Source organism: Peromyscus eremicus, chromosome 20 (assembly GCF_949786415.1).
Source record: "Peromyscus eremicus chromosome 20, PerEre_H2_v1, whole genome shotgun sequence".
NCBI classification, from domain to species: domain Eukaryota; kingdom Metazoa; phylum Chordata; class Mammalia; order Rodentia; family Cricetidae; genus Peromyscus; species Peromyscus eremicus.
This window is the reverse complement of record NC_081436.1, coordinates 5,503,404-5,528,754: the sequence shown is the minus strand read 5'-3', so window position 1 is coordinate 5,528,754 and position 25,351 is coordinate 5,503,404. Positions and strand designations below refer to the sequence as shown.

General features: G+C 46.5%; 2 protein-coding genes across 18 annotated transcripts in view; one reads left to right on the top strand and one right to left on the bottom strand.

The window, feature by feature from the left end:
• Pfkm (phosphofructokinase, muscle) overlaps nucleotides 1-8,882 on the top strand; it is a 43,515-nt gene extending 34,633 nt beyond the window's left edge. For all 4 annotated transcript variants that reach the window (XM_059247211.1, XM_059247210.1, XM_059247209.1 and 1 more), the window contains 13 exons: nucleotides 538-663; nucleotides 1,601-1,665; nucleotides 2,146-2,209; nucleotides 2,928-3,077; nucleotides 3,470-3,540; nucleotides 4,052-4,139; nucleotides 4,217-4,369; nucleotides 4,796-4,960; nucleotides 5,961-6,022; nucleotides 6,224-6,335; nucleotides 7,848-7,947; nucleotides 8,029-8,134; nucleotides 8,356-8,882. In XM_059247211.1, coding sequence (XP_059103194.1) covers nucleotides 538-663; nucleotides 1,601-1,665; nucleotides 2,146-2,209; nucleotides 2,928-3,077; nucleotides 3,470-3,540; nucleotides 4,052-4,139; nucleotides 4,217-4,369; nucleotides 4,796-4,960; nucleotides 5,961-6,022; nucleotides 6,224-6,335; nucleotides 7,848-7,947; nucleotides 8,029-8,134; nucleotides 8,356-8,500 — 1,407 coding nt within the window. In that variant the 3' untranslated portion in view covers nucleotides 8,501-8,882. The remainder of the gene's footprint in view (nucleotides 1-537; nucleotides 664-1,600; nucleotides 1,666-2,145; nucleotides 2,210-2,927; nucleotides 3,078-3,469; nucleotides 3,541-4,051; nucleotides 4,140-4,216; nucleotides 4,370-4,795; nucleotides 4,961-5,960; nucleotides 6,023-6,223; nucleotides 6,336-7,847; nucleotides 7,948-8,028; nucleotides 8,135-8,355) is intronic.
• A 2,678-nt stretch (nucleotides 8,883-11,560) lies between these two features.
• Asb8 (ankyrin repeat and SOCS box containing 8) overlaps nucleotides 11,561-25,351 on the bottom strand; it is a 35,918-nt gene continuing 22,127 nt past the window's right edge. For 6 of the 14 annotated variants that reach the window (XM_059247279.1, XM_059247277.1, XM_059247278.1 and 3 more), the window contains 3 exons: nucleotides 15,839-16,002; nucleotides 14,223-14,327; nucleotides 11,561-12,402 (listed from right to left, as the gene is read on the bottom strand). In XM_059247279.1, coding sequence (XP_059103262.1) covers nucleotides 11,770-12,402; nucleotides 14,223-14,327; nucleotides 15,839-15,967 — 867 coding nt within the window. In that variant the 5' untranslated portion in view covers nucleotides 15,968-16,002 and the 3' untranslated portion in view covers nucleotides 11,561-11,769. Of the gene's footprint in view, nucleotides 12,403-14,222; nucleotides 14,328-15,838; nucleotides 16,003-18,627; nucleotides 18,919-25,351 lie in introns of all 14 variants that reach the window. The other 8 variants (XM_059247289.1, XM_059247283.1, XM_059247285.1 and 5 more) reach the window with 3 other exon arrangements.

Here is a 25,351-nt window from a genome sequence, read left to right as displayed (position 1 = left end):
TACAAAAAGATGATGGCAGGTGACAGCACCCTAGTTGTGAGGATCACTATCTACGAGCTCTAACATCAGTGAAGCTACTGGGATCTAACTTGGATACTCAGTTTATCATTCTTACCCTGTTTCACTTAGAAGAAAGGCTATCTACTTCTTTAGCAGGAACAAGAGAATAGTGCTAAACTCCCATAACTTACTGATCACAATATGACATGCTTCTCTGGAACCAAGTACAATCCTTAGGGTTCTGATGACCAGAGGGCAGAGAGCCATCAAGCTTTAGGTAAGATCTGGGTAGGGAGCCATCAAGCTTTAGATGAGATCTGGGCAGAGAGCCATCAAGCTTTAGATGAGATCTGGGCAGAGAGCCATCAAGCTTTAGGTGAGATCTGGGTAAGCAGGCAAAGCACAGCAGGTACCTGGATGCAGCCTTTCAATGTGGAACTCAGCCCTAGGATTTGGAAAGGGTCCTGAGCATCCTGGCTCTTAGCTAAGACAAATAGGGAGGTCTAAGCAAATTCTTTGTCCCATGGACTCCTTCAGGGCAGCAGGATGGGTGTGGAAGCAGTGATGGCACTTTTGGAGGGGACCCCAGACACCCCAGCCTGTGTGGTGAGCCTCTCTGGTAATCAGGCAGTGCGCCTGCCCCTCATGGAGTGTGTCCAAGTGGTAAGTGCTGACCCTGTTCTGGGTGTTAGCATCTTAGACCCTTTCCTGGGAGCTCAGGGGCACGAGATCAACTTCTACGGTCCCAGTAGAGAAAAAGATGGAGAGGCAGGATGGTGGAGAGAGAGACAGAAAGGCCAAGGACACAGTGGACTGCAATCCCAAGAGCTGAGACCACCACTCGGCATTAGTTTCCTCAGCTGGAGTGTTCCTGAGGAAGAGGGAAGGTCCACATACTCACTGTAACATTTTATAAGCACCAACCTCAAACCCTTTTCGTGTAGTTATGTAGGAGGGACACAAATACAGTGTCTCCCCTAACAATACTAAGACTTGGGAACGCTGATTATTAACTTCTAGCCAGTTACCTCTTATCTCTACATGACGTCTACCTTAAACGTGTTTCTCTAAATTAACAGAGGTACTCACTGCTCACCTCCAGGGTGATAAGGACTGAGGAGAAGCTGTGATGCATCTGACATAGTACCTGGAAAATGTTGGGTTCTCTGGGGTAACCACTCCTTTGAACACACAATATGAATACAGTGGTTGGTTGCTGAACTAGAGTGTTGGTCCTGTTTGTTGGGGCCACCTTCATTTTGGGGCTTGCTTCTCTCTGAGACTTGAGAAACCCAATAACCTGCAGCCATGTTTGAGACTGCATCCCCAAAGTCCAGAAGCCAGGGCTCTGCGTAGAAGGCAGCCATTGAGCAGCACACGGTGGGGACCCTTCTCACCTGGCAGAATCGTTTCATTGTTCAGTAGTCCTGAGGCTGGTAGGGACCTGAGTGCAGAGGGGGAAGGTCCTGCCACCCGCGAGCAGGTGGCATGATAGTTTGGGGGACATGGAAAAGGTGGGGGGTAGATGAGCAGGAAGGAGATTTGGTCATGCAGAACCATGCCTTGGAGTTGTGACAGTTACTGTGTCCCTCCCTCATAGACCAAGGACGTGACCAAGGCTATGGATGAGAAGAGATTTGATGAAGCCATGAAGTTGAGAGGCCGGTGAGAAAATGACCAGAAAGCCGTTACTTATGGCAACCAGACACCAGAACAAAGCCGGAAATCTGTATCACTCTAGGCCCCAAACATGAGCTGCCTTTTCTAATTACTGTCTGCAACAATTTCTTCTCCAAGGAAGTCAGTTGTGAGGTGCCCAAGAAGCTCAGTTCATCCAAGGATGCTCTCCTTTTTATTCTAGTCTGTTCTGTCTAGATGTGGTCCTCAGCTAGGTTCTCGGTGTCCCTAAGCAAAGAACTGTCTCATATGCTGAGCACAGCACCTGGGACAAAAACACGCAGGGAGTGTTTGATGAATGAATAGCACCCCTGCAAGCCCCTCCCTAGCCCCTGCTCTGCCCGGTTAGTTCCTCAGAGGTTTACCCTGTGGAAACTCACTGAGACCCCACTCCTGACCTGGATTCCTGTGGCTGCTTGCACTAAGGAGCAGCTTGAAGACACCCTGTTCTCTTTGTACATTTTATAGGAGCTTCATGAACAACTGGGAGGTGTACAAGCTTCTAGCCCATGTCAGACCCCCAGTCTCTAAGGTACTGGCAACTTGCCCTTCCCCCTCAGCCTCAGTTTCTCTTCATGAAGTGCTACCCACAGTCCACACCACCTTAGCCTTGCCATATCTTTGTCCCCACTGTTCTTCAGTGCTGGAACCCTGACCCTGTGTGATGACTCTGTTAGCCATCCCAGATACTAGTCCTGTGTTTTCACCTTGTCAGTTAGAGAACCGAAGACTCACACCAAGTTCAGGGTTGGCAAAAGCACACAAGGCAGGAAAGAGGGCTTTGATCCTGTGGGTGTAATCACACCGAGATCTACCTCACTTCCTGTTCCCTTGAAAGAGCGGTTCTCAATGTTTACTGTTCATCAGAATTGTCTGGGATGCTTATGAAGTATGCAGATTCCTGGGCCCTTCCCTTAGCAGAAAGTGAGATGCAGAGCAGCAGACAGGAATGTCCTATTCAATAAGCATTGCAGGTGGATTGGGATGCAAGTGGCCCAAGGACCACACTTTGGGAAGCATTGTTCTCCAGGGCCTTCTATCTTATATAACGATGATGCAGGCTTTATGTGTTGATTTGTGTGAAGAATTTTGTTTCTATAGGACAAGTAGCAGGCTGTGTACTAGCATTGCCTGGGGGAGTGATGTGTATTGTCACACATATTCTAGGGTCTCAGAGTTCTGCTTCTCTTGGTGATCTCCCCTCTGGGGGTGTTTCTCTCTTCATTTTCTCCCTGCTTCCTTCGGAACAGGGTGGGCTGCACACAGTGGCTGTGATGAATGTGGGGGCCCCAGCTGCAGGCATGAACGCTGCCGTTCGCTCTACTGTGAGGATTGGCCTGATCCAGGGTAACCGAGTGCTGGTTGTACATGATGGCTTCGAGGGTCTGGCCAAAGGTCAGGTACGAAAACACAAAGGAAGGACATACATGTGCAGTATGGGGCCAGGGAAGGTCCGTGTAGGGTGACCAGTCCATTTTCTCTGCCTCCTTGCCACCCTAACGTCTCTCCAGGGAGCATAGTTAATTTTAGGGTAATAAGGATAGGAACCCTGGACCAATCATCACATCTTATTTATTTCTCTGTCCCAGAGCTCAGCACAGTGTCTGCCGTCATAGATATTCCCAAATGAGTCAGAAGGGTGGAGGAAGTTCAGTGTGGGGAAAAGCCAGTGGCTAGGTTACCTTCCAACCAAGGGGGACTGTAGAGTCAGAGCTCAGGAAGTGGCCTCGGTCACACATGGGCTTCCTGGCACTCTAGCCAGGATGTAGAGCTGTGTGGCTTTTCCCTGCAGATTGAAGAAGCTGGCTGGAGCTATGTTGGAGGTTGGACTGGTCAAGGCGGTTCCAAACTCGGCACTAAAAGGTAAATGGTATTTTGGGAGCACCATCTCCCAGTTACCCTTTCAAGATGCTTCTGAATGTGGGCATCAATCGATTAAGTTAGGCCTACATCTACTGTTCTGAAAACTAAGAGTGTCCTCAGTGAGGACAGACAGGCCCAACCACCCAACATGGAGCAGATCTGACCCCTTAGAGATCCACTATGTACTCTAGAATGGTGTGAGATTATGGGGAAGAATGGGGCCATAGGTCCAGACACTAAAGAAAGCACTTTTCGTTCCTGTTTGTTTGTTTCTTTCTATTTGGAAAGGGCCTCTCTGTGTAGCCCTGCCTGTCCTGGAACTCCCTCTGTAGCCCAGGCTGGCCTCAAACTCAGAGATCCACCTGGCTCTGCCTCCCGAGTGCTAGGATTAAAGGCGTGCAGCACCACCGCCCGGCCTGACTCACCTTTCTAATTCTTAACCTTTCTCTCATCCATCTTGCTATCTCACCCCCAATTTCCTCCTCCCTGATCCTTGCCACCGGTCAACTAGGACTCTGCCCAAGAAGAACTTGGAACAGATCAGTGCCAACATAACGAAGTTTAACATTCAGGGCCTTGTCATCATTGGGGGCTTTGAGGTGAGTGTCCCACTGTCCCCTCTCCTCCCCTCCCACCTTCCCTCTCCTCCTCATGTCTGATCCTGCTGCTCTTTTAGGCTTACACGGGGGGCCTGGAGCTGATGGAGGGCAGGAAGCAGTTTGATGAACTCTGCATCCCGTTTGTGGTCATTCCTGCCACTGTTTCCAATAACGTCCCTGGGTCAGACTTCAGCATCGGGGCTGACACAGCACTAAACACCATCTGCACGGTGAGCACCTGCCACCACCTCCCATCCTGGTTAGCTTGAGTAGTGTTCTGGTCTTGGAAAGTGAGCCTCTTTTTTTAAATAAATAGCAGTATTTGGGAAATACTCCGTGCAGCCAGGCATCTGTGCTGGTATTTGTTCTCTTCACTTAGAAATATATCATTGTTACCAAAGGGCCTGTTTTGTTATGTCCTCTGAAGTTAGAGTTTACTGTCCCTATTCTGAATAACGTTAAAGATAGGTTGGCTTTCTTCCCAAGAGAGGAGTTCTACAGTGTAGTGCCCTCTTTGAATGCAGGACCTTGATGAGGTCCAGGGGTCTCACTGGCCTAAAAGGCTATAGCTCTGGAGTTGAATTAGTGAAAGAAGCTGAATAAGAGTAAGGATTCGAATCCTGACCCTACCTTTGTGTGGTCCGTTGTCTTTACAGACTTGTGACCGGATTAAGCAGTCTGCAGCCGGCACCAAGCGTCGGGTCTTTATCATCGAGACCATGGGTGGCTACTGTGGCTACCTGGCCACCATGGCAGGACTAGCGGCTGGGGCCGACGCTGCCTACATTTTTGAGGAGCCCTTCACCATTCGAGATCTACAGGTAGATGGCCACTAGAGCCTTCTAGGTATCTCTCTCCGGTTCCAGTCTATCTTCCTGAGTGTTCCTATAGTAACCAGAGCTAGGCAGTTCAGGGGGAGGATGGAGCTGATGGGCTCAGCCCCACGCAGACTCGAAGGGCTCCTTGAAAGTGTTCTCCAGTACTGTCCCACATACATGCCCACAGCTTCTATTTTGGGCTTTCATTTTGTCGGGCAGCGTGCTGCTGAGCCCTTTGGTGGTGTTTGATCGTATCTTCACAACAGGTATGTAAAGCTATTGCTTCCATATTATAGGTGAGGAAGGTTTAGAGAGTTTGAAACTTCAGAACTCCAGAGAGCAGGTAGTTAAATGCTTGAAGAATCCATGATCTCTTCTCCGCAGATTTCTCTTGCTGCCATTCCAGTTCTGAGGGAAATATCCCTTCACCTCTGGCCAGGACTCATCTCGTATTTCACAGAGGGATCAAATGATCATTATTTTTCCAGTTTTAAGTTCAGTGGAGGAGGAGAAAGCTACAAAGTGGAGATTTAGCAGCACTTTGGGGGAACTCCCAGCTCAGGATCCCAGCCAATCCCTGCCGAGAGCAGAGAGAGGAAGTCTTGTTTTCATGCTCAGCTCGAAGCTCAAATGAGGTCCACATTCCCAACAGCTGGACCACTGCTTTACTACGAGCAACGCATCAAAAGTGTAAAAACACACTCTGTAAGCACTCACTTCTGAGGGGAGGGGAGCCAGAAGCTCCTGGTCAGAGGTGGGAGAGGGAGAGTCATGGAGGCTTTTCTAATGCCCCCTCTCTCACTTCTGCCTGTCTCGGATTGGGCCTTTCTAAGTTCCACTGGCCCTAAACTTAAGGGACACAGACCCAGTGCCAGCCCAGGCTGTGAACAACTCTCTTCCACGCCCTCTCCCCTCTTGGAAAGGCTTGATGTAGAAGAGGACAGGGTGCATGTCCACCCTGACCAATCCCAGCTAAGTTTAGGATTTACTGGTTCATTTTCAGGTGAATGTTGAACATCTGGTGCAGAAGATGAAAACCACCGTGAAAAGAGGCTTGGTGTTGAGGTACCTTATTAACAGTCTGTTTCTAAGTTAAGAAACTAGTCAGTGTGGCCCTAGTCCATCGATGGATCTTTGTTTGGCACACCCGAGGAATCGGATGTGGAAGAGCGTGGGAGTGGAGGGGCCTTGGGAGGAGGTGGAAGAGCCCATAAAGCACAAGGCAGGGGTGAAGACGAACTCACAGGCTTCCGGTTTCCCTGGCAGGAATGAGAAGTGCAATGAGAACTACTCCACTGACTTCATTTTCAACCTGTACTCTGAGGAGGGGAAAGGCATCTTCGACAGCAGGAAAAATGTGCTTGGCCACATGCAGCAGGTAGTGAGACACCCAGAGCCCCCCAACAGCCATACAAACTCCCATCAGTCCTCTCCAATCTGTTGGGGCCTCACTGTCCCCATGGAACAAGGTTGGGTCACACATTAAAACATCTTTATCTCAGATACAACCTGCCTTAGTCAGTGTTCTATTGCTGTGAAGAGACACCCTGCCCAAGGCAACTCTTAGGAAAGAAAGCGTTTAATTAGGAGCTTTGCTTGCAGTTTCAGAGGCTTAGTCCATTATCCTCATGGCAGGGAGCATGGCTGAACGCACGGCAGCAGGCATGCACGTGCTGGAGCAGTAGCTGAGAGCTGCATCCTAGTCTACGTGGGGGGGGGGGGGGGGGAGGAGGGAGGGAAGACTGACTAGGCCTGACTTGAGCTTTTGAAACTCAGAAGCCCAACCCCAGTGACAAACTTCATCCAACAAGGGCACACCTTTTAATTCTTCTAATTTCCAATAGTGCCACTCCCTGGTGACAGTGCATTCAAATGTATGAGCCTATAGGGCCATTCTTGTTCAAACCAGCACACAACTCCAGAGATGCATGTGATCCACTCTCTTTGCTTAGGATATAGTTCCTCTACCTTGGAGTTACTGCCACTGGGGGACATTAGTTCTTTGCTGTGGGTGGCTGTTGTATGCATTGTAGGAGCTTAGCAGCACTCCTGGCCTCTACCTACTTATAAGCCAGTCATACCTCCCCTTCACCCCCAATTTGAACAAAGACACCTTTGAACATGGCCAGATGTTCCCCAAGGGATCTCTAATTGAGAACCAGTGATTTTGATGAGGAAAATGAGGTCTAGAGAGAAAAACATTTTCAAGGCCACTTACCTAATGTGAATTAGCGCCGAATGAGCCTAGCTGATTTTCCCATCACACTTGCACCTCTCTTGAGCCTGATGAGTGTAGGCTTCCATCTCCACTAACTGGGCTTTAGGAGAAAGGCCTCATTCATGGGTTCTACTAGTTCCAAATGGCCTCTTAAGCACCAGTGTTTTTCTATCCACAGAGAATTTCCAGTATCTCAGGTCAAGGGAAGGTTCAACCTCTGCAGGAATGGAGCCTTACTCTGTGTGTGTGTGTGTGTGTGTGTGTGTGTGTGTGTGTGTGTGTGTATATATGTATATATGAATGAAGTCCTGTGTTCTCCCCCCCCTCCACCTTTCTACCTGCCCTCTCTTAGTTCATAGAAAAACTGATACAGTACTCAGAGGTTCTACCTGGGACAGCTGGGTTGGGCTACAGAGAACAAGGACATCTCCATAGCGGTGATCATGGTGGCCAAGCTGCCGAGCTAAACAGTACATAGTGACACTGAAGTGGGATGGTACCACTGTGGAGTGGAGAGAGCTGTGATTACCACGTCCTTTAACTGACCACCCTCGTGCTTGATCATGGGCCAGCTCAAACTGTCCTTCCCTGTAAATCCAGGAGCCATTCTTTCTGTGTATTTAGATCTCAGTACTTCGTTAGGATCCTTCCCTCTACGTTTTCTTCCCTCAGGGTGGAAGCCCGACCCCCTTTGACAGGAATTTTGCCACTAAGATGGGTGCTAAGGCCATGAATTGGATGTCTGGGAAAATCAAAGAGAGCTACCGTAACGGTATGTGGGGTGGGAGGGTGAGCCCCTTCTCCAGAAGTTCACTCCCCGATTGAGAGACTAACTGACTATCCTTTATTCCAGGACGGATCTTTGCCAATACTCCAGACTCAGGCTGTGTTCTGGGGATGCGTAAGAGGACCCTGGTCTTTCAGCCAGTGACCGAGCTGAAAGACCAGACCGATTTTGAGTAAGTCATTACATTCTAGAATGGCCCTCTCCCTGCTCCTAGCTACCAAGCCCTGCTTTCCACAGCCTGTTAATTGTCTCTAATGCTTGTCCTTTTGTAGTAACACCTGTAGGAACTCATGCCCTAAATCCAGCCTCTTTTGCCCAGCTTCTTCCCATAAGCCTTTGGTAGAAATTGACTGGCGTACGCTACCACATCGCCATTATTTCATCTCTCTGTAGGCACCGGATCCCCAAGGAGCAGTGGTGGCTGAAGCTGAGACCGATCCTCAAAATCCTAGCCAAGTACGAGATTGATCTGGACACCTCTGACCACGCCCACCTGGAGCACATTTCTAGGAAACGGTCTGGAGAAGCGGCTGTCTAGACCTCTTCGGAGTGAGGGGGGAGAGCGTATGATCATGGTCAGCTTATGCCCTGGTAGATCTAAGCCCATGATCTCTCAGTGTGTTAGCCCTAGCCCCCTACCCTATTAGGTTTCCTCATACCCACAACCTTGATCAGTTGTGGCCAGGAGTTGGGGGAGGGGCAGTGAGTGAATCTCCTAGGTAACTGTCCTTCCTTCTGTCCCAGCTTCATCCGGCACACGGGCTGGATTTCTCTAGTGCTACTGCTAGACTTCAGCTACCCAGAGTTTTCCTAAAAATAAGCTTTATTTATTTCTTTGTGATAACAAAGAGTCTTAGATTCCTTTACTTTTCCCAGTGATGAAGTATAACTACACTAATAAATGCCAGCTGGTCACTGTGCTTCGGTACTCTTGTTATTACCTTCACAAGGCTATGTCCCAGACACCCCCCCACTCCCCGCCCCCGACCCCCGACAGAACTCCTGGGGGAACAGCACACGTGACTGTCCTGTGCAATTCTGCTTGTTGGAGGGTTTGGTTTTTCAGCATCTCTTGGTGTACAGCATCCCCGAACACACAACACAGTACTGCCCCCTCAGCCCCTCCCCCACTAGTCACTCTATCCTCTACAGCCAAGACGATGTGCCTGTCTCCAGACCTGAGGTCACAGTTTAGTTCTTGATCATGTACCTATTACCCAGGCTCACTTTTTCCTCGCCATCCCACAACTCAGCATCCATCCCTTTCAACCCTTCCTTGGACAAAAGCCAGACGCTGACAGATCCTGACATGCACATTTTGGGAAGCCTGGACAATAGAGACACCCAGTTCTGAACCTGTGTTGGTGGGTTGGTTGGAATACACATGCTTTAGAAAGATGTCAGATCTTACTCAGCCTCAGTCTGTCTTCTGTCTACTGTAGATGGGCCCCAGGAGTGGGACTATAAACTGTACCCCAGGTTGACAGGAGGGTGTCGTATTTTTAATGTGACTGTGACTCTCAGTTCCACCGATGCCTATCCTCCCAATCCACACAGCTTTCTTCCTTGCCTGCCGAAGTAGGGAAGACAGTCACAGTACTGCAGTAGGCATTTGGCCAACTGAAGTACTGCTTTACACCCGCGTGGCAGTTCTAAATGCTCTTTGGCATTCTGTAAAGGCCGAGAAATAACAGTAAACACCAAGTGCTGCTGTGTTAGGCGTTCTACATGTTACCAATGAATCCCCAAAAGAGCGTTATGAGGGGGAGTCCTGACAACCCTCTCCAGAGATGAGGACAGTGTCTCGGAGTGACTAAGTATTGTCTCCTAGGTTTTAGAGCCTAACAAAACTGGGAGTCAAACTGCTCTTTAAAAAATGTTTTTAGCCAAATGTGGTGGTGCACGCCTTTGATCCCAGCACTCGGGAGGTGGGGAAAAAAGAATACTGATGCTTAGTCCCATTCTGAATTAATTCAGTCTTGGTGGGTGGAGTTTGGCTTTAGCATTTCATTTCCCTATATGGCCTTTAATTATTGTTAGGTTTGAGACCTCCTGCCTATAGTACTGGATCTTGTTCCCGGCTATACCTTCAAAGCCTCTAAGAGCACAGCCCTTCCTCAGAAATTCTAAGCAGTATGGGTGAAATCTTAGCCTTGGTGTTTTTAAAGCTTTCTTAGAGCCTTAATGTGTAGCATTTTTCTTTTTATAAAATTTATTTTATGAGTGTGTTTGCCTACATGAGTCTTAAGTGTACCATTTGCATGTAGGATCCTATAGAGATCAGCTCTCCCTGGAACTGGAGTTACAGATGGTTGTGAGCCACCATGTGGATGTTGGGAGCTGAGCCATCTCACTAGTCTTTTTTAGCAGTGCTGGTCATTGAACCTAGGGCTTTGAGCATGCTGGTCACGTGCTGTTACCATTGAGTTATACCCTGCAGCTAAGGTTAAGAATAAAAGCAGAAATTTCAAATCTGGGGTCGGGTACGACTGAAGCAGAAGTTTTTAAACACTATGCCTGGCTTTCCTGCTCACCATGCCCAGAATTACTTGCTGGGAGGAGACAGAAAGGTACGCTGAAGAGCCAAGCAATCCCTTATAAATGGGCAGAAGAGGAAGCAGAGAAAAGTAGAGACAGTGGAAGCTGCCAAATTTGCTTTCAGAATTATTTATTTATTCTTTTTTCAGTGGGCAAACCCGGCAACAGTGAAGGACAAAAGCAGGCAGGCTTTTTCAGTTAGCTGCGCCAGACGGCCCTATTCATTTGTGTGTAGTTCCAATCAGCTTTTTAAAAAGTGCTTTCCAAACTTGCATACAGATAACTTAAGGTCAGTACCAACTTCATCTAGTTTAAGAACACGAAAAGGAAGAATACTGTTCACTGAAACAGGTCCTTTTGGGTAGGCAGGCCAATTCCAAAGAAACCCTTTCATATTCTGTTCCCAGCTCCACTTTCCCTACCGTTTTCTACAGCTCAATAAAAAGCAAAGGTTCCAAGAGGGTAGAAAAAAAACACCTTCAAACTCCTAGGGAGTGAAGCTCTGTGGAGAAGGCAGTGCCCTCACCCTGCCTTGCTAGAGCAACACCTCATCTAAGGTGCAGGCAACTCCTGCTCAGCCCACTAGTGCAGAGGAGTTTCAGGGAAAGACCCACATTAGGAGAATGGCCCCGCAATCTCAGGACTGCTGAGACTCAGTATCTCTTCTTGTGGGGAGCAGCAAGATATTTCTGTGAAATCACACTATAGAAAAAGGCAAAGAAGTCAGTCATCTGTTTGGTGAGGAGAAAGGAGCCAGTCCCTTCGGAATGCCCAATTCTGAGTCTACCCCCTAGCTGAAGTTCAAGCATTCATCCTTGGAACATAATTCTTATTCATTGGAATTGCGATTTGTCTTAAACTTCAGATCAACTAAACATTTTTAGGAGAAACTTCTGCTAAACCATGACCCCAAAGGAAAAACCATATACTCTGAGTACTTTACATCTTCCTAGGGAAATTTAGTTACACTGTTGGCTCTCAAGTATCCTACAGGAGGTGGGGGGGACCTCTTTTGTAGGGTTCATTATCAAAAGGCAACTAAGCAATAAAACAGCAAACGGAAGTGCAGAAAGTTTCTTATTTGGGTTTGGTTGCTCAGTATGGAGAGGGGAGATGGTGCACACATTACTGTTGTGATGTGCTGCCTCAAAAATCTATAAACCACACATAGAAACAAGTTCTTTTCTGTGTTCCATGACAAAGAGACAGTATTGCAAAGAAAACCTCACCCGGAGTTGTCTGCATGATGGCGGACATGTCTCCTCCAGGCTATTCTAAGAGTAACAGGTATTCCTTCAAAGAAGCTGGCAGTGGAAGGCCCTTCACCGCATCGGGCAGGTACTGGAGACCCAGGCTATGGCGTACAGCATAGCGGGCGAGTGTCTTAAGAGTTCCTGGTGCTGAGCACAACATAGTCAGTTTTTCACAGAGCTGCTGGTCTTTGGTCACTTCTCTTGGCATTGTGCCATTTTTCCTCAATTCAAAGTGTCCAACAGCTCTGTGGAGGAGCTCAAAGCAGGAGTCTTCTTTCTTTGTTCCAAGTCCTCTAACCAGCAGAGCCACCAGGCGGGAGATGGGTGTCTGGCCTTTTAAGTTGATGACTCTGACCTCAGCACCATAGTCAAGAAGGATGCTGACACTCTCAAGATTTCCCTTCATGGCAGCCCAGCTGAGCGGTGTATCATTGTTGTAATCCAGGGCATTGACGGATGCCCCACTTTCTAGGAGAGCTCGTACACACTCAGCATTGTTTTTAAAGGCTGCCCAGTGAAGCGGGGTGTCTCTGTTGCCATCCAGTGCATTGGGGTTTGCACCGTATTCCAACAGGACCTCCACACAAGCCTCATCTTTCTCTGCGGCATAGTGGAGGGCTGTCCGGTTGTAGCCATCCAGGGCATTGACCTACAGAAAGGAAGGAAGGGGTTTACAGTGGGGCAACGATGCCTGCGTGGATTTGCCCACTCCCTTCGTCATGCAATGCCCTCAACAATGAGGCAATGTGCAATTCCCCGGAAGTCCTGGTGATCAAGATGAGATGACACAGATAAGGAACAATAGGAACTGAGAACAGCCAACTAGCATCCCACCAGGCTGGCAGGACTGCCGTGTCCACTTCTCTACACTAGAGTCTGCCACACAGTGGGGACTGAAGAGGGAAAAGATGAAGTCCAAGTCTCTAATACCGCTCTGAGAGAAACTCTCCACTATTTACTCTGACACTTTCTATATCCTATGATTAGTGAAAACCAGAAAGAAAAACAATGAAGTCAAAACTCTGTCCTTTTAGCTTTGTTGTGTTCTTTAACCCCACAGAGATCTCAGATGAACTCACGTGGAGGAAAAGCACAAACTTCCCGTGCTGAAATGGCAGGTGCCTCACTGAGCCAATCCTCACCTCAAACTCCCGATCTACAGGTCTCCTCCGCACCATATGGGGCACTGGAGCCAAAGCACACCGCTTACTGGAGCTTTCTTCTGTCAAGCCTCTTTCCCTTTGGTCACTGGGGTTAATCCCTAGGGTCACTTCATCACAAAAAGGTTTAACCACAGGGTTATAGACTAACTAGTGCTGCAGAGAGCAGCATGGGCGTAGGAGATGTTACGGTGGGACTTGCTGCTTCTGCCTCCTGTCCAGCATGTTTGGGACTGCACGCCGGTAGGCTCGATGGCTTGTCTGATTCAAATTAGCACTCAGCGTACACCATCTTCAAGACTGCTCCCAACAAACAATGCTGCCAGATCAATTTGTCACGTACGTACTTAGCAACTGCTATAAGCCAGAAATCCAAACACTTTATAACCTTACGGCATACCCTTTTTATAGATGGGGAAACTGAGGCAAAGGCAGGCAGGGTTTAAGGAATCTGTTCAAGGTCACACAAACAAAGGCACTTGGGCAGGAAGTAGAATCCATGAAATTGGTTCCAAAGACCTTTTGGCTAGTCAGCTTCTGAGTCTTGTTATATATCCAAGCTGGCTTCCAACTTACAGTCCTTTTGACTCACCTCTCCCAGTGCTAGGATTACAGGTGAACACATACCATCATGCCTGGCTCAGAGTCTGTTCTTTCAATCATTCTTTATATTATGCTGCTTCATGCTAATACCAAGAGTCTACTTCCAAACATTTTATTTTTATCTTAAGATGCAATTACAAAGAAGACAATAATCTCCAGAATTTCACATGTCTAAGAATATCTTACATGGCTTAGAATGAATTGGAGTTGAGAAGCCTCCAGACTTATGGTGACTGTATAGTCAGTCCACAGAAGAGGAGTCAATGGAAATATGAACAAACCCCAGGAGGTAGGCAGGGAAGGAAAGAGAAATAAAACTCCTTCTTGGAGCCATGCACAGCTTACGTGATTTTTTTTTTAAAAGGCAAAGGGATAAAATCCTTAGAATGATCTTATGGATGTATGATTATACCTGGCTTTAGTAACATATGTCACCATGAGTTGCAAAGTAAGCTGGGAGGTGCGAAGGTCAAGTGTTTTGGGTTTTTTTTTTCTGTTTTGTTGTTGTTTTTGGTTTTTTGAGACAGAGTTTCTCTGTGTAGCTTTGAGCCTTTCCTGGAACTCGCTCTGTAGACCAGGCTGGCCTTGAACTCACAGAGATCCACCTGCCTCTGCCTCCCAGTGCTAGCATTAAAGGCGTGTGCCACCACCGCCCAGTCGAGTTTTTATGACTCACTAACGTGGAAGTGTTGGGAACATCACTCACCTCCGCCCCCTTTTCCAGCAGTAACTCCACGCAGTCGGCATCCGACACCATGCAGGCACAGTGCAGGGGCTTCAGTGTACCGTGGGTGCAGTTCACATCTGCTCCCTGTGGGAAGGAGTTCAGAAGCCACAGAAGGGACTTGATGGGGGGGACTCCTAAGCCTCAATATACAAGAACTCCAAGTACCAATTATTTCTAGTAATGAATTCCAGTACTCAAACCAAGGGAATATTGAAGAGGAAAAAAAGGAAGTCATTTCTCCAGATGAAGCTATTAAATTTTTCCACAACACAGCCTGCCAAAATGCCTCCCCTCCCTCCCTCCCCACCCCGACACCTCTGATGACATGGCCTTATGTGTAAAAGCTGTGGGAAAGCTGGCCCAGCCTCCCACTTTCTATGGCCACTGTGCTCTGCAAGTTATGAAAATGAGTCTCAGACTGAGGCCAGAACTATTAGGCTCTTTTTACAATTCAACAAATGACGCTAACCATAAGGCTGTCTTAATGGTGTGTTTACAAATTCTTCAAGGTGGCCTGAGTCTCAGCATTACTCCTAATCTGGCTCAAAGTGTGCCATTCCCACCAGCAGCAGAGCTGGAATGAGAACAGACAAGTTCCCACTGCCGAGACTTCCCACCCCACTGCGTTGAGAATGAGCTATGGCATTCCTTCCTTCCGCCTGTGTGCAGCTGACCCAAAGAGAAGATCCGCAAGCTGTTTTAAACCATGTAGTGTAGAGTAACCACATGGTCACATTTTCCAAAACATTACTCTGTAACTTCTCCTCTTCAAAGGAGGAAGGGTATACCAAGGCTTTCCAGGGTACTAGTCATGTGACAGGGTTACTGCAGCAGTGCTTGGAGATCAGAGAAAGTGTTTCCTTCCTTTTAAAGGAAGTGAGACTTATTTTTAATTATGCGTGTGTGTGTGTGTGTGTGTGTGTGTGTGTGTGTGTGTGTGTGTGTCCTTGCATGAGTTTCTCCACACGGGTGCATGTGTCTACCGAGGTCAGAAGGGCATCAGAGCCCCTGCAGATTCAGTTACAGGTGGCTGTGAGCTGCCTGATAAGGGGGCACACTCTCCATCACTGAGTCACTCTCCGGTCTCTAATTTTCTTAATCAGTAATTACTACACACTCCAGGGGACAGGGTCTGCTATGGAACTAAAACTAGTAGCTGTTGTAACCAAGCAGGAAAGTGACATCTCTCCCTGCAATCACCATCGCCCAGGTCTGAAGGAAACCTCCAAGGATTTGAAACCTGACCCCCACTTTGCTTGCCTCCTAAAACCCTCCATAACACATGGACGGAAGACTCTGAGCTGCATGACTTTCACATATGTGCGTGCTCCATATCCTGTCAGGTTAAAAACAAACAAAACCAAAAACATGCAAGTAAGGTTATCTAGACTATATTTTATGAAGAAAAACATCAAGGATATAAAGGCAGATGAAACAAAAGTTAGGGAGCACATATTTCAATGATCATGCTAACACTGATGAGCATGGAGTGTGTGCTCAAATCAAGGTTGCAGCTCAAACACCTATGGGAGTTTAGCAGGGATTCTCACACTTCCCCTTTCAAAGGTCTGCTCTATCAAGAACGGGCCACTCACCCCTCTGATGAGGTCCTCTACGTTGTCATGTGGGAAGGAGCGGATGGCAGCGATTGTTCGGATCAGGCGTTCTGAGAGGGAGTATTTGCTCTGAATGCTCTGCATAATATACCACATACTGGAACTCATCAAGGCTCAGAGTATGTTCACATGCTCCAGACTGCCTGAAACAAAGAAGTTTTAGGCATATACAATATCGCTGAGTATACCTGTCCTCAAGGTTAAGCATTTTCTGAGGGTTTTTCCACTATAAAAAGTTGTCAAGGAGCTCAGTGATTAATCAATGCCACCTCCTGTAATAGTAAGGCAGATTACAATAGCTGCTAAGATGTTAACTAAACCTGGAGACTCTCTGATGCCTAGGACAAGATCTCCCTAAGAGGTCTGGTACTAAGATCCCCATGGGGTGCCACATGGTCTACATGGCTAGCAAGGAGTAAGAGTTGAAGGCTGAAACAGGAAGCACTCTTTTCCGACTCTGAATTTTTGTTTTTATTATCAGTATCACCTCCAGGTTCCTCACAATATAGCTGTGCACACATTGTTGTTTTTCCATCTGAATTAAAATCAACCGGCCAGATAGGACACTGTCTTCTACTGTCCTGCTCAGTAAAGCCAACCACCACCTCCCGTAAGATGTAGACATTTAACACATATTGGTTGCTTGACAGGCTGTGGAGATGCTCTCAGTGCCTGTGAGAAGAGGGAGGCTATGGAACAAACACAACTTGATGGAAGTCATCTGTGAAATATTTTCAAATATTCAGTAGCAAAAAAACAAGAAATAAGTTAACATTCTAAATTAAGGAAGAAAGTGAGTGTATAACCACTCTGGAATCAACCTAAAAAGTTCATAACAATAAAATATGCTTTTGGTTATTGGAAATAAACAGATTTAAAATAAAAGCATTTTAATAAATGACTAGTCAATACACCTGAGAAATATATTTGTGCAAATGTGTTGAAACCACATTATGGCAGAGAATTCTAGGATAAAAAGAGAAAATAATTCAACATACTTAGATTTATAATAAAAGCTTTAACAATATAAGATGTGTTAAATGATACATCTTAAAATGACAGCCAATAAAGTGATATGTTTTTTATGAAAAAAGCACCTATCAAAAACTGGAGAAAAAGTTGGCAGTGGTGGTGCATGCCTTTAATCCCAGGTAGAGGCAGGTGGATCTCTGAATTCCAGGCCAGCCTGATCTACAGAGGGAGTACTTGGACAGCCAGGGCTACACAGAGAATCCATCTCAAACAAAACAAAATAAACAAAAAACCTGGAGGAAAAATAATAAGCAGCTCCACTTCTTTGGTGTATTTGCTTAGGAATCTATGTTTTTATGAAATATCAACCCCTCAAGAGTTAAGGTAATGGGAGGCTTTTAAAGTAACTACGCCTGGTACATGAAGGTCCTTAACACACATTTGTTTAATACTTGACTTGGCTTCACACCATCCAGCACCCAGGATCCACGCACCAAACCTGTGGGTCAGCAAAGTTGCTGTCAAGGTGTGACCCAGAAGCAAAAGCTTTTTACTTTGGAACCTAACCGTTTTTGTCATTACACATGCAATTACTAATAACATGACTATGAAAAAAATGTGTTCAGTAATTCTGTAATATAGATTTGTTTTTGTGATGGGGTATCCCTTTATACATTATATAATATAGTATAAACTCTACTAGTTTCTGCTAACCAGTAGCCATTTCTATCTATCTCAAGGTGTACAAGGCTGTGGGTCCCGCTTGGTAGTAGAGTGGCTCCTCCTTGGAGTTTGGCAAATCCTTTTTTCAACTTCTAGCACTCAAAATAAACTCACTCTCCTCAAAATAAACTAACTCACTCCCTCACTCCCCCATCCCCCCACCCCTCCACACCCATCAGATCATCAACATCTGTATCTTACACTTTGTAGCAAAGGGAACAAAAGCGGGGGAGGGGGGGAAGGGGGGTACATGCCACAAAGGTAGGTTTGTCTGAGGTTCCAACACTGGTGTGGACAGAGGGGACAAAACCCAGGCTATCTAAAGGGGAAGGCATGGACTGGTGTGGTTGTTAAGTTTCTGGTACATAGTTAAGTAGACGACAATAAACCCTGCACTCATTTTACAAGTGTTCCTGGATTCCTGGTTCCTGGAACCCTAATCGAGCATGGCTGGCAGGTGTTCACCACCTGCTACCGTGAAGCTCCAGGTGAAAACAGTGTGACAGCACTCGCAATCAGGAGTCAAGATCATCTAAGTCTCCACGCCCCTTAGTTTCCTCAGCTGGTGCTCACCCGCCCCATGCCCTGTGCTCTTTTCCTATGGCATGCACAGCAAACACCTTTATTTAAAAAAAAAAAAAAAAAAAAAAAAAAAAAAAAAAAAAAGCAACGCAGAAAGACACTCAGCAGACACAACAGCTCCTGCTCTGGGCAGGCCTGGGCCTCGCCGCCACGGGGACCATCGACCCAGACGGGGACACCCAACCCCATGACACCTGCTGCTGGAGGCTCGCGGCCGCTGGGCCTGGCGGAGCCCAGGGGCCGGGACGAGGGCATGACATGCCAGGACTGCGGTGTCCCTTGCGGCGGAGGCCCCAGGAGCTCGCAGCAATCCCGGGGAGCCTCAGCCTGCACCCCGGGGCGCTGACACCGACTTGTCCCCGCCCCCACCACCCGCAAAGGCCGGGAAGGGAGGCCCGCAGCCCTGGCAGGTGGCTAGGGACGTTCCTGGCTGCGGAGCTCCCGGCTGGGGACCCGGCTTCACACCGTCCCACACCCGCGGCCGCACTCACCGAACCGTGGGCAGAGCTCGGTCCGGGAAGCCGCTGTCAAGCCGTGACCCGGAAGCAGAAGCGGCCCGCGGCAGCCCTGTGTTTTCGGCGCAAGACGACCGAGGTGCGTACGCGCCTGCGCGCTGGCCAAGGCGAGAGAGCCGAGCGCGCCTGCGCGGACTCTCGACGCCGAAGGTGCTTAGATTTTTCCTGGGGACTTGGGAATCAGTTGCTTTTTTCCTGTGCTGCCTAAAAGCAGTGGGTGTAGGCGCAGTCTCTAACTCGCCCCCAGCCTTGGGCCTCGTCCTGGTCCTATGGTGGAAAAGAAACACGAATCTCGGCTTCTATAAGGTTGCGTCTGTGTAGACCAGGCCAATGTAGGACCATCCCACCGTCGGCCTCCCTGTGTCTACATCCAAAACACGGTCCTGGACACCTCATCCGCACACTACTCTTCTGCTTAGCGCCATCCATTTCAAAGTAGAGTACAAGCTTCACACACCTGACCTAGTGAGGGGCTGGTGACTGCCTCTCTACTCTTGATCTGATTAACCCAGGGTATTTGAGCCACGGCTCTCTCTCTTGAGAACTCACACACAACAAAAGCAGGTTTCCACCTGGGCCCGGCAGAGAGGATGGGGTCAAAGGATCCAGCAAGACAAAGTACTATAACCTGGAGGGTGGCGTCCACCTCTCTTCGGAGGTTCTGGGCCCTGACTGCTCTGGTTCAATGCCATGCACCAAGCAAAACCATAGGAGAACAAGGCTAGGGTTTTGGTTCCGAGAGTGATTTATTATTTCCCTCAGTTTCTCTGAGTATTAACTTTCTCGATGTTGGCTGTAATGATACTTAAAAATCCTTCTATTTTTAGAAATTTCTTTTTTATGTAATTCCAGAGCAAAAGGACTTGCTTCCAAAATGCTTACCCCATTGCCCAAATTAGAATAAGTATATGGCTATCATGATGCTACCGTACTACAAAATGGAGCCCGCGAGCATTTCATTACAAAATTGCAAAGTCTATAGTATCTGCTCCACTTTTGCTTCTGCTGGTGCCTCCTTTCTAAAGGAAGATAAAGACAACGGCGATTCTCAATTTTAAATTTTAATATCATTGTAGTTGGTTGTTTTGCTCTTTTGGGGGGCCTGCCACCCAGCTCTCAAATAAATCACACATGGAGGCTTATTCTTAATTTTAAATGCCCGGCCTTAGCTTGGCTTGTTGCTAGCCAGCTTTTCTTAAACTAGCCTGTCAACCTTTTGCCTCTGGGCTTTTAACTTTTTCTATTTCTGTATATCTTTCTTTCTTTCTCTCTCTCTCTCTCTTTTTTTTTTTTAAGATTGGACTGTAGGCAAGCCTAAATTTTCTTTTCTCCTCCTCCTCCTCCTTTTTTTTTAATGATTTATTTATTATATATACAGTGTTCTGCATGTATGCCTGCACGACAGAAGAGGGCACCAGATCTTATTACAGATGGTTGTGAGCCTCCATGTGGTTGCTGGGAATTGAACTCAGGACCTCTGGAAGAGCAGCCAGTGCTCTTAACCTCTGAGCCATCTCTCCAGCCCCATATATCTTTCTTTCTTACTCCATTGCTGGTTGTGTAGCTGGGTGGCTAATCCCTTGTGTCCTCCTTCTCTCGCTCCCTCTCCTTTTCCTCCCAGATTTCTCCTTCTATTTATTCTCTATGCCTGCCAGCCCCACCTACCCTTTCTTGCTATTGGCCATTCAGCTCTTAATTAGACCATCAGGTGTTTTAGACAGGCACAGTAACACAACTTCATAGAATTAAACAATGCAGCATAAAATAATGTAACACATCTTTGCATTATTAAACAAATGTTCCACAGCATAAACAAACATAACACATCTTAAAATAATATTCTACAACATATTATAGGGAAAGGGGGCTGGCTAAAGAAACCCAGCCTTACACTAGAGCCCAGAACCAGTGAAAGAAACACATCCAAGATCTGGGATCTGAGCCAGAGAAAGAAACACTTTATCCCCCAACCCAAAAACAAAGAAACATGCCCTGACTTTGAAACCAGTGCCAAAGAAACACACTTTGTCCGTAGAAACAGAGCCAGTGAAAGAAATATGTCCTGGCCTTAGTATTAGAACCAAAAAGCTCAGAAAAGCCAGTGAAAGAAAAACAGTTTGGCTCTGAAATCAGGGCCATCTCTGCCCCTAACCCACAAAACTAACCAATCCCTGAGCAGAAAAAAACTAACCAATCCCTGGACAAAAAAATCTTCTCCCTGGAGAAACTCCACCCCCAAGAGATCCTATATAAACCACCCTGCCTGTTCAGTTTTGAGATGTTCTTTCCCACCCTGGTAGAGGTAGCTACTCTCCTGGACTCCTTCTTCCCAAATAAATCTCTTTCTCAAGAGTCTTGGGTGTGAAGATCTTCATTTGCCAGCGAAAAGAAGAAGAACCTTGCTAAGACATCCCTTAGTGGACTGAGCAGAAAAAAACCTTGCAGAGACATTCCCTTAGGAGGACTGAGCAAGGCTGAGCTGAACAGAAGAACCTTGCTGAGACATCCCTTAGGGGACTGAGCAAGATGGAACAAAAAAGTATCAACTTTTTGCTGGAGCTGGAGGAGATTGCTACATTTCTGCAGGGGTTTCCTCTTTAGCAGAGTGAAGCAGAAGAAGCAACATCCTGGGCCAGAGAGAAGAAGCAGAGCTCTGCTGGGAAGCCTCCTCAAGTGGAGGCTGAGCAAAGCTCAGCTGTAGCAACTCTCTATGAGAGGAGCAGGATTGCTGTATCCTGCGGTGAGACCATCCTCCACTGCACCCCAACTCCAAGTATAGCCTGACTCCTGAACAGTCAGGATACCTTTTCCTCCAGAGCTGAGTTGTCCTAGCATAGCAGCTCAAGGTATCTGGGCTATCTTCCCCTCCAGAGCTGAGCTGTCCCATTGCAGCTCCAGCTGCCAGAGCTGTCCTAGCAGCTCAAGGTGTCGCCTGACTCCCTGAACAGTCAGAGTATCTTTCCCCCAGAGTTGCAACACTTATCTACACATATTACTTTTGTTATAAAAGTATTCAAACATACAGGAAAAACTAGAAAGAATAGTAAAATGAAATCTTTATAACCATCACTCATTTGTAAAACATTGCCTGTCACATTTAAAATCTAATTTTGTAGCCAGGCGGTGGTGGCACACACTTTTAATCCCAGCACTCGGGAGGCAGAGCCAGGTGAGTTTGAGGCCAGTCTGGTCTACAAAGTGAGATCCAGGACAGGCACCAAAACAGCACAGAGAAACCCTGTCTCGAAAAAAACAAAAAACAAACAAACAAAATAAAAAATCTAATTTTGCTTTTCTCTTGTTCTTTTTTCAAGATTTAGCTTGTTATTGGTTTTCTTTTCTTTTCTTTTTCCAGACAAACTAATCAAAAATGTATGTAATTCCTGCTGCCTTGGGGGATTTTTTTTCTGAATTTCTCAATTATTTGTCTTGATGGTATCCCCCTACCCAATTCATTTCCCAAATCTATTGACTGATAAATACTAAAGACTATAAGTTATGAGGAAAAATTGGTATTTTATAAATGTATGAATGATTGCATTTTGCCAGTAGGTGATGAAATAAACTACCCATACAGGTTGTTTTGAAGTGTCTTGGAGACCTGCATCCCAACAAAAGTAAGTTTTAGATTTGCCCATTACAGAACATTTACTGACCTCTTCTTACAGGCTCAGTTTTTCAGGAAGCATAGATGAAGTGTGGCTCCTTTTGATTAAGGATTGGAAGGTAAACTTGATCATTGTGATTGCAGTTAAGGACCATCACATCGACAAAGTCAACGTTGAAGAATCATTCTACTCCAAAAGGAAAGCAAGGGAGTATAGGAAGGAGAGAGACCTGTGACGAGTTTTACAGGGAAAAATTTATGCTGAGTCCCCTCTGTCCGCCCACCCAAATACTTCTTTCTCCTCAAGCATAAAAATGAACTTCTTTGGCACTGGAGAGTTCAAAAAGTGTTCCCTGTTGCTGGAAAGTCAAGAACTACATCAGCATTTTTGCCTGATGTAAGTAAAGAAGACTGCAGCTGCAGAGATGGATTTATCAATATGTCCTTGCACCAAATGTGGGCCACAAAGAAGACAGAAAATACGGAGTTGCCTACTGTCTAAAGGGTGGTCTAGAGGCATGGAGGAACCAGATGGCCTGAAGTTAGAAACAGATAAAGGAATCTTAAAATGCACAGTTGGTTGTAGGCCACCACTTCCATGTCTTTCTAGGCCAAATGCATTTACTTAAGAGGGCTCTGATGATGGGAATCTCCAAAGAACTGTCAAACACTTCCTTTAGGAAAAAAAAATCATCTTCTGCCATCTATTAGATACAGTGCTGACCTTTTAAAGAGCAGCCCCTGGACTCCGGTGTCCTGCCTCCTCCCACTTTCACACAAGCAGATAGAATAGCATTGGCCAATGGGGAGGGGAGCTTTGGTGGCATGTGAGGAGCAAGAGGTAGAAGGTCCAGAAGAAAGCTGAAGGCTGGCAGCCACCAGTCGTGAGCCCTACCTGGGGGAATGGAGAGAGCAGTCTTGGACTGACAATACCTTAGAATGAATTTGAGAATCTGATTAACATTTTGGATGGGAAACCTTCTAATTACTAAGTAAATTCATCTAGACCACCATCTTTTTTTTTTAATTTCAAGGGACTGTTCTGTAAAAGACTATCAATTAGCAAAAAATGAACCAAAAAGTAAAGTTTCCATTCAGGAACAAAGGAAAATAGCAACCTAACCCCCACCCCTAGGTAAAATATTTGAAAAAAAATGGTAAGAGCCTAAAGAACAAAGATGTGATTTGATCACACCCATGACTTGTGCATTCCACATCTTAATTTCATCCATAGCTTCTTACTATGTACATAGTTATTTCTGTCCTTTGTAGCTTGAATAGAAGTGATCCATGGGTTTCTGGTTTGGGTTTTTGTGTGTGTGCTGTTTCCCATAAGACCATAGGTCATTTCCCACTCACTATGTTCCTTCCAATTCTGCCCTCAAGAAGGGCCCAGTAGGTGGTGTTAATTGGCAGACAGTCTAACTGGTGTTTCTATTTTCAGAGCTGGGCGTAAACTTGAGCTGGAAACTTGATAATGCTGTTATGGCTGTATCCACTGCTGCGAGCAGCAATCAACATGGATTAGTATCCAGACCATGTAGAGGCCACGGGGGTGAACCAGGTGACAGATCTGACGTCCTGCCTTTTAAGCCGTGTGAGTAATTACTGTTAGGAGTGAACCATCCTTCTTCTCTTATTGGCTTTAAATATTTTCCTGATTTTAAGTAGATCTTTTGGAGTGACAGGAAGCTGCAGGAGAGGAATTCTGCCTTGCTAGCTCCTAAGTGGTGACAGAGAGCTTTTCACGACAGCTTTCTGGGCTCTGGCCAAACTCATCAAATATGCTCCTGCCTCAGACCCCCTTCTTCAGGGCCACATGTCTAACGTTGACGGCATGTCCTTCCTGGAGAAAGGCGTCTTAAACATAGGAAGAGGCTTTTCCCAAATACTCTTATCACCCAAAGAGTAAAAGCCGAAGGGAAGTTCGAGATTCTCTTACACTTGGAGAGAAGGGATGGGTCCAAAGTGATAGGAGAGAGTAAAAAATTAGGATCTACAGTGTAATCCATTTCCTATCTAGTTGGGAAAAAATAACTTATCCCCACTAACACAATAGTAAATTTTACCTTTCTCTGAACTTATGTAGTGTTTAGGGTTGTCACTTAATATAATTCTTTATATTTAGAAACAATATAACACCATGTAAGCACAGTAGGAACCAATATTCCAATTCTGAGCAAGTTGCATTCCATATCTCAGCCTCAGTTTACTGACCCGAGACCAGAGAGCCTCTAATCCAAGGGTTAAGTTCACAAAACCTAGGCCATATTTGTGAAGAGCAGTTTTATACGCTACATAAAGCATTAAGGGCTATTATCTATGCCCTCTTGATATTAGCTTGCATTTGTTTAGAGAGATTGCCAAATGTTTTGTCCTTTTGACCCCATTAAGGATGAGACAGATTTCCTATGTTCATTCCTTCTGCATAGCAAAATCCCAGCACATAGTAGGTGTGCTGGCTAGTTTTTTATGTCAACTTGGTATAAACTAGAGTCGTCTGACAGGAAGAAATCTCAACCGAGAAAATGTAAGATCAGGCTGTAGGCAAGCCTGTAGGGCATTTCCTAATTAGTGATTGAGGTGTGGTGTCGTCCCTAGTCTGGTGGTCCTGGGTGCGATAAGAAAGCAAACCCCCCTGTCGGGCGCTGGTGGCACATGCCTTTAATCCCAGAACTCGGGAGGCAGAGGCAGGCAGATCTCTGTGAGTTCAAGGCCAGCCTGGGCTACAGAGTGAGTTTCAGGAAAGGCATGAAAGCTACACAGAGAAACCCTGTCTCGAAAAACCAAAAAAAAAAAAAAAAAAAAAAAGAGAAAAAAAGAAAGAAAGAAAGCAAACTCCCAAATAAAACCTCCAGTGCTAGGAATGGCTTACATCTAATTGAATTGTTGGCCAAAGGGGCTCTCTGGAAACCCACAAATAACCCAGGCTATAGCCAAGGCTGTTGGTTGTTCTCTACAAACCTGGCAACTCCATGTTGCTGAAGACAATACCTACATAACTCAGTGAACACAGAGAAGTCAAGCTGGTGCCCACCTAGAGCCTTCATCCCTGCCGCCTCGTGTTCATGGTGCTGGAAGGCACTCTTTCTG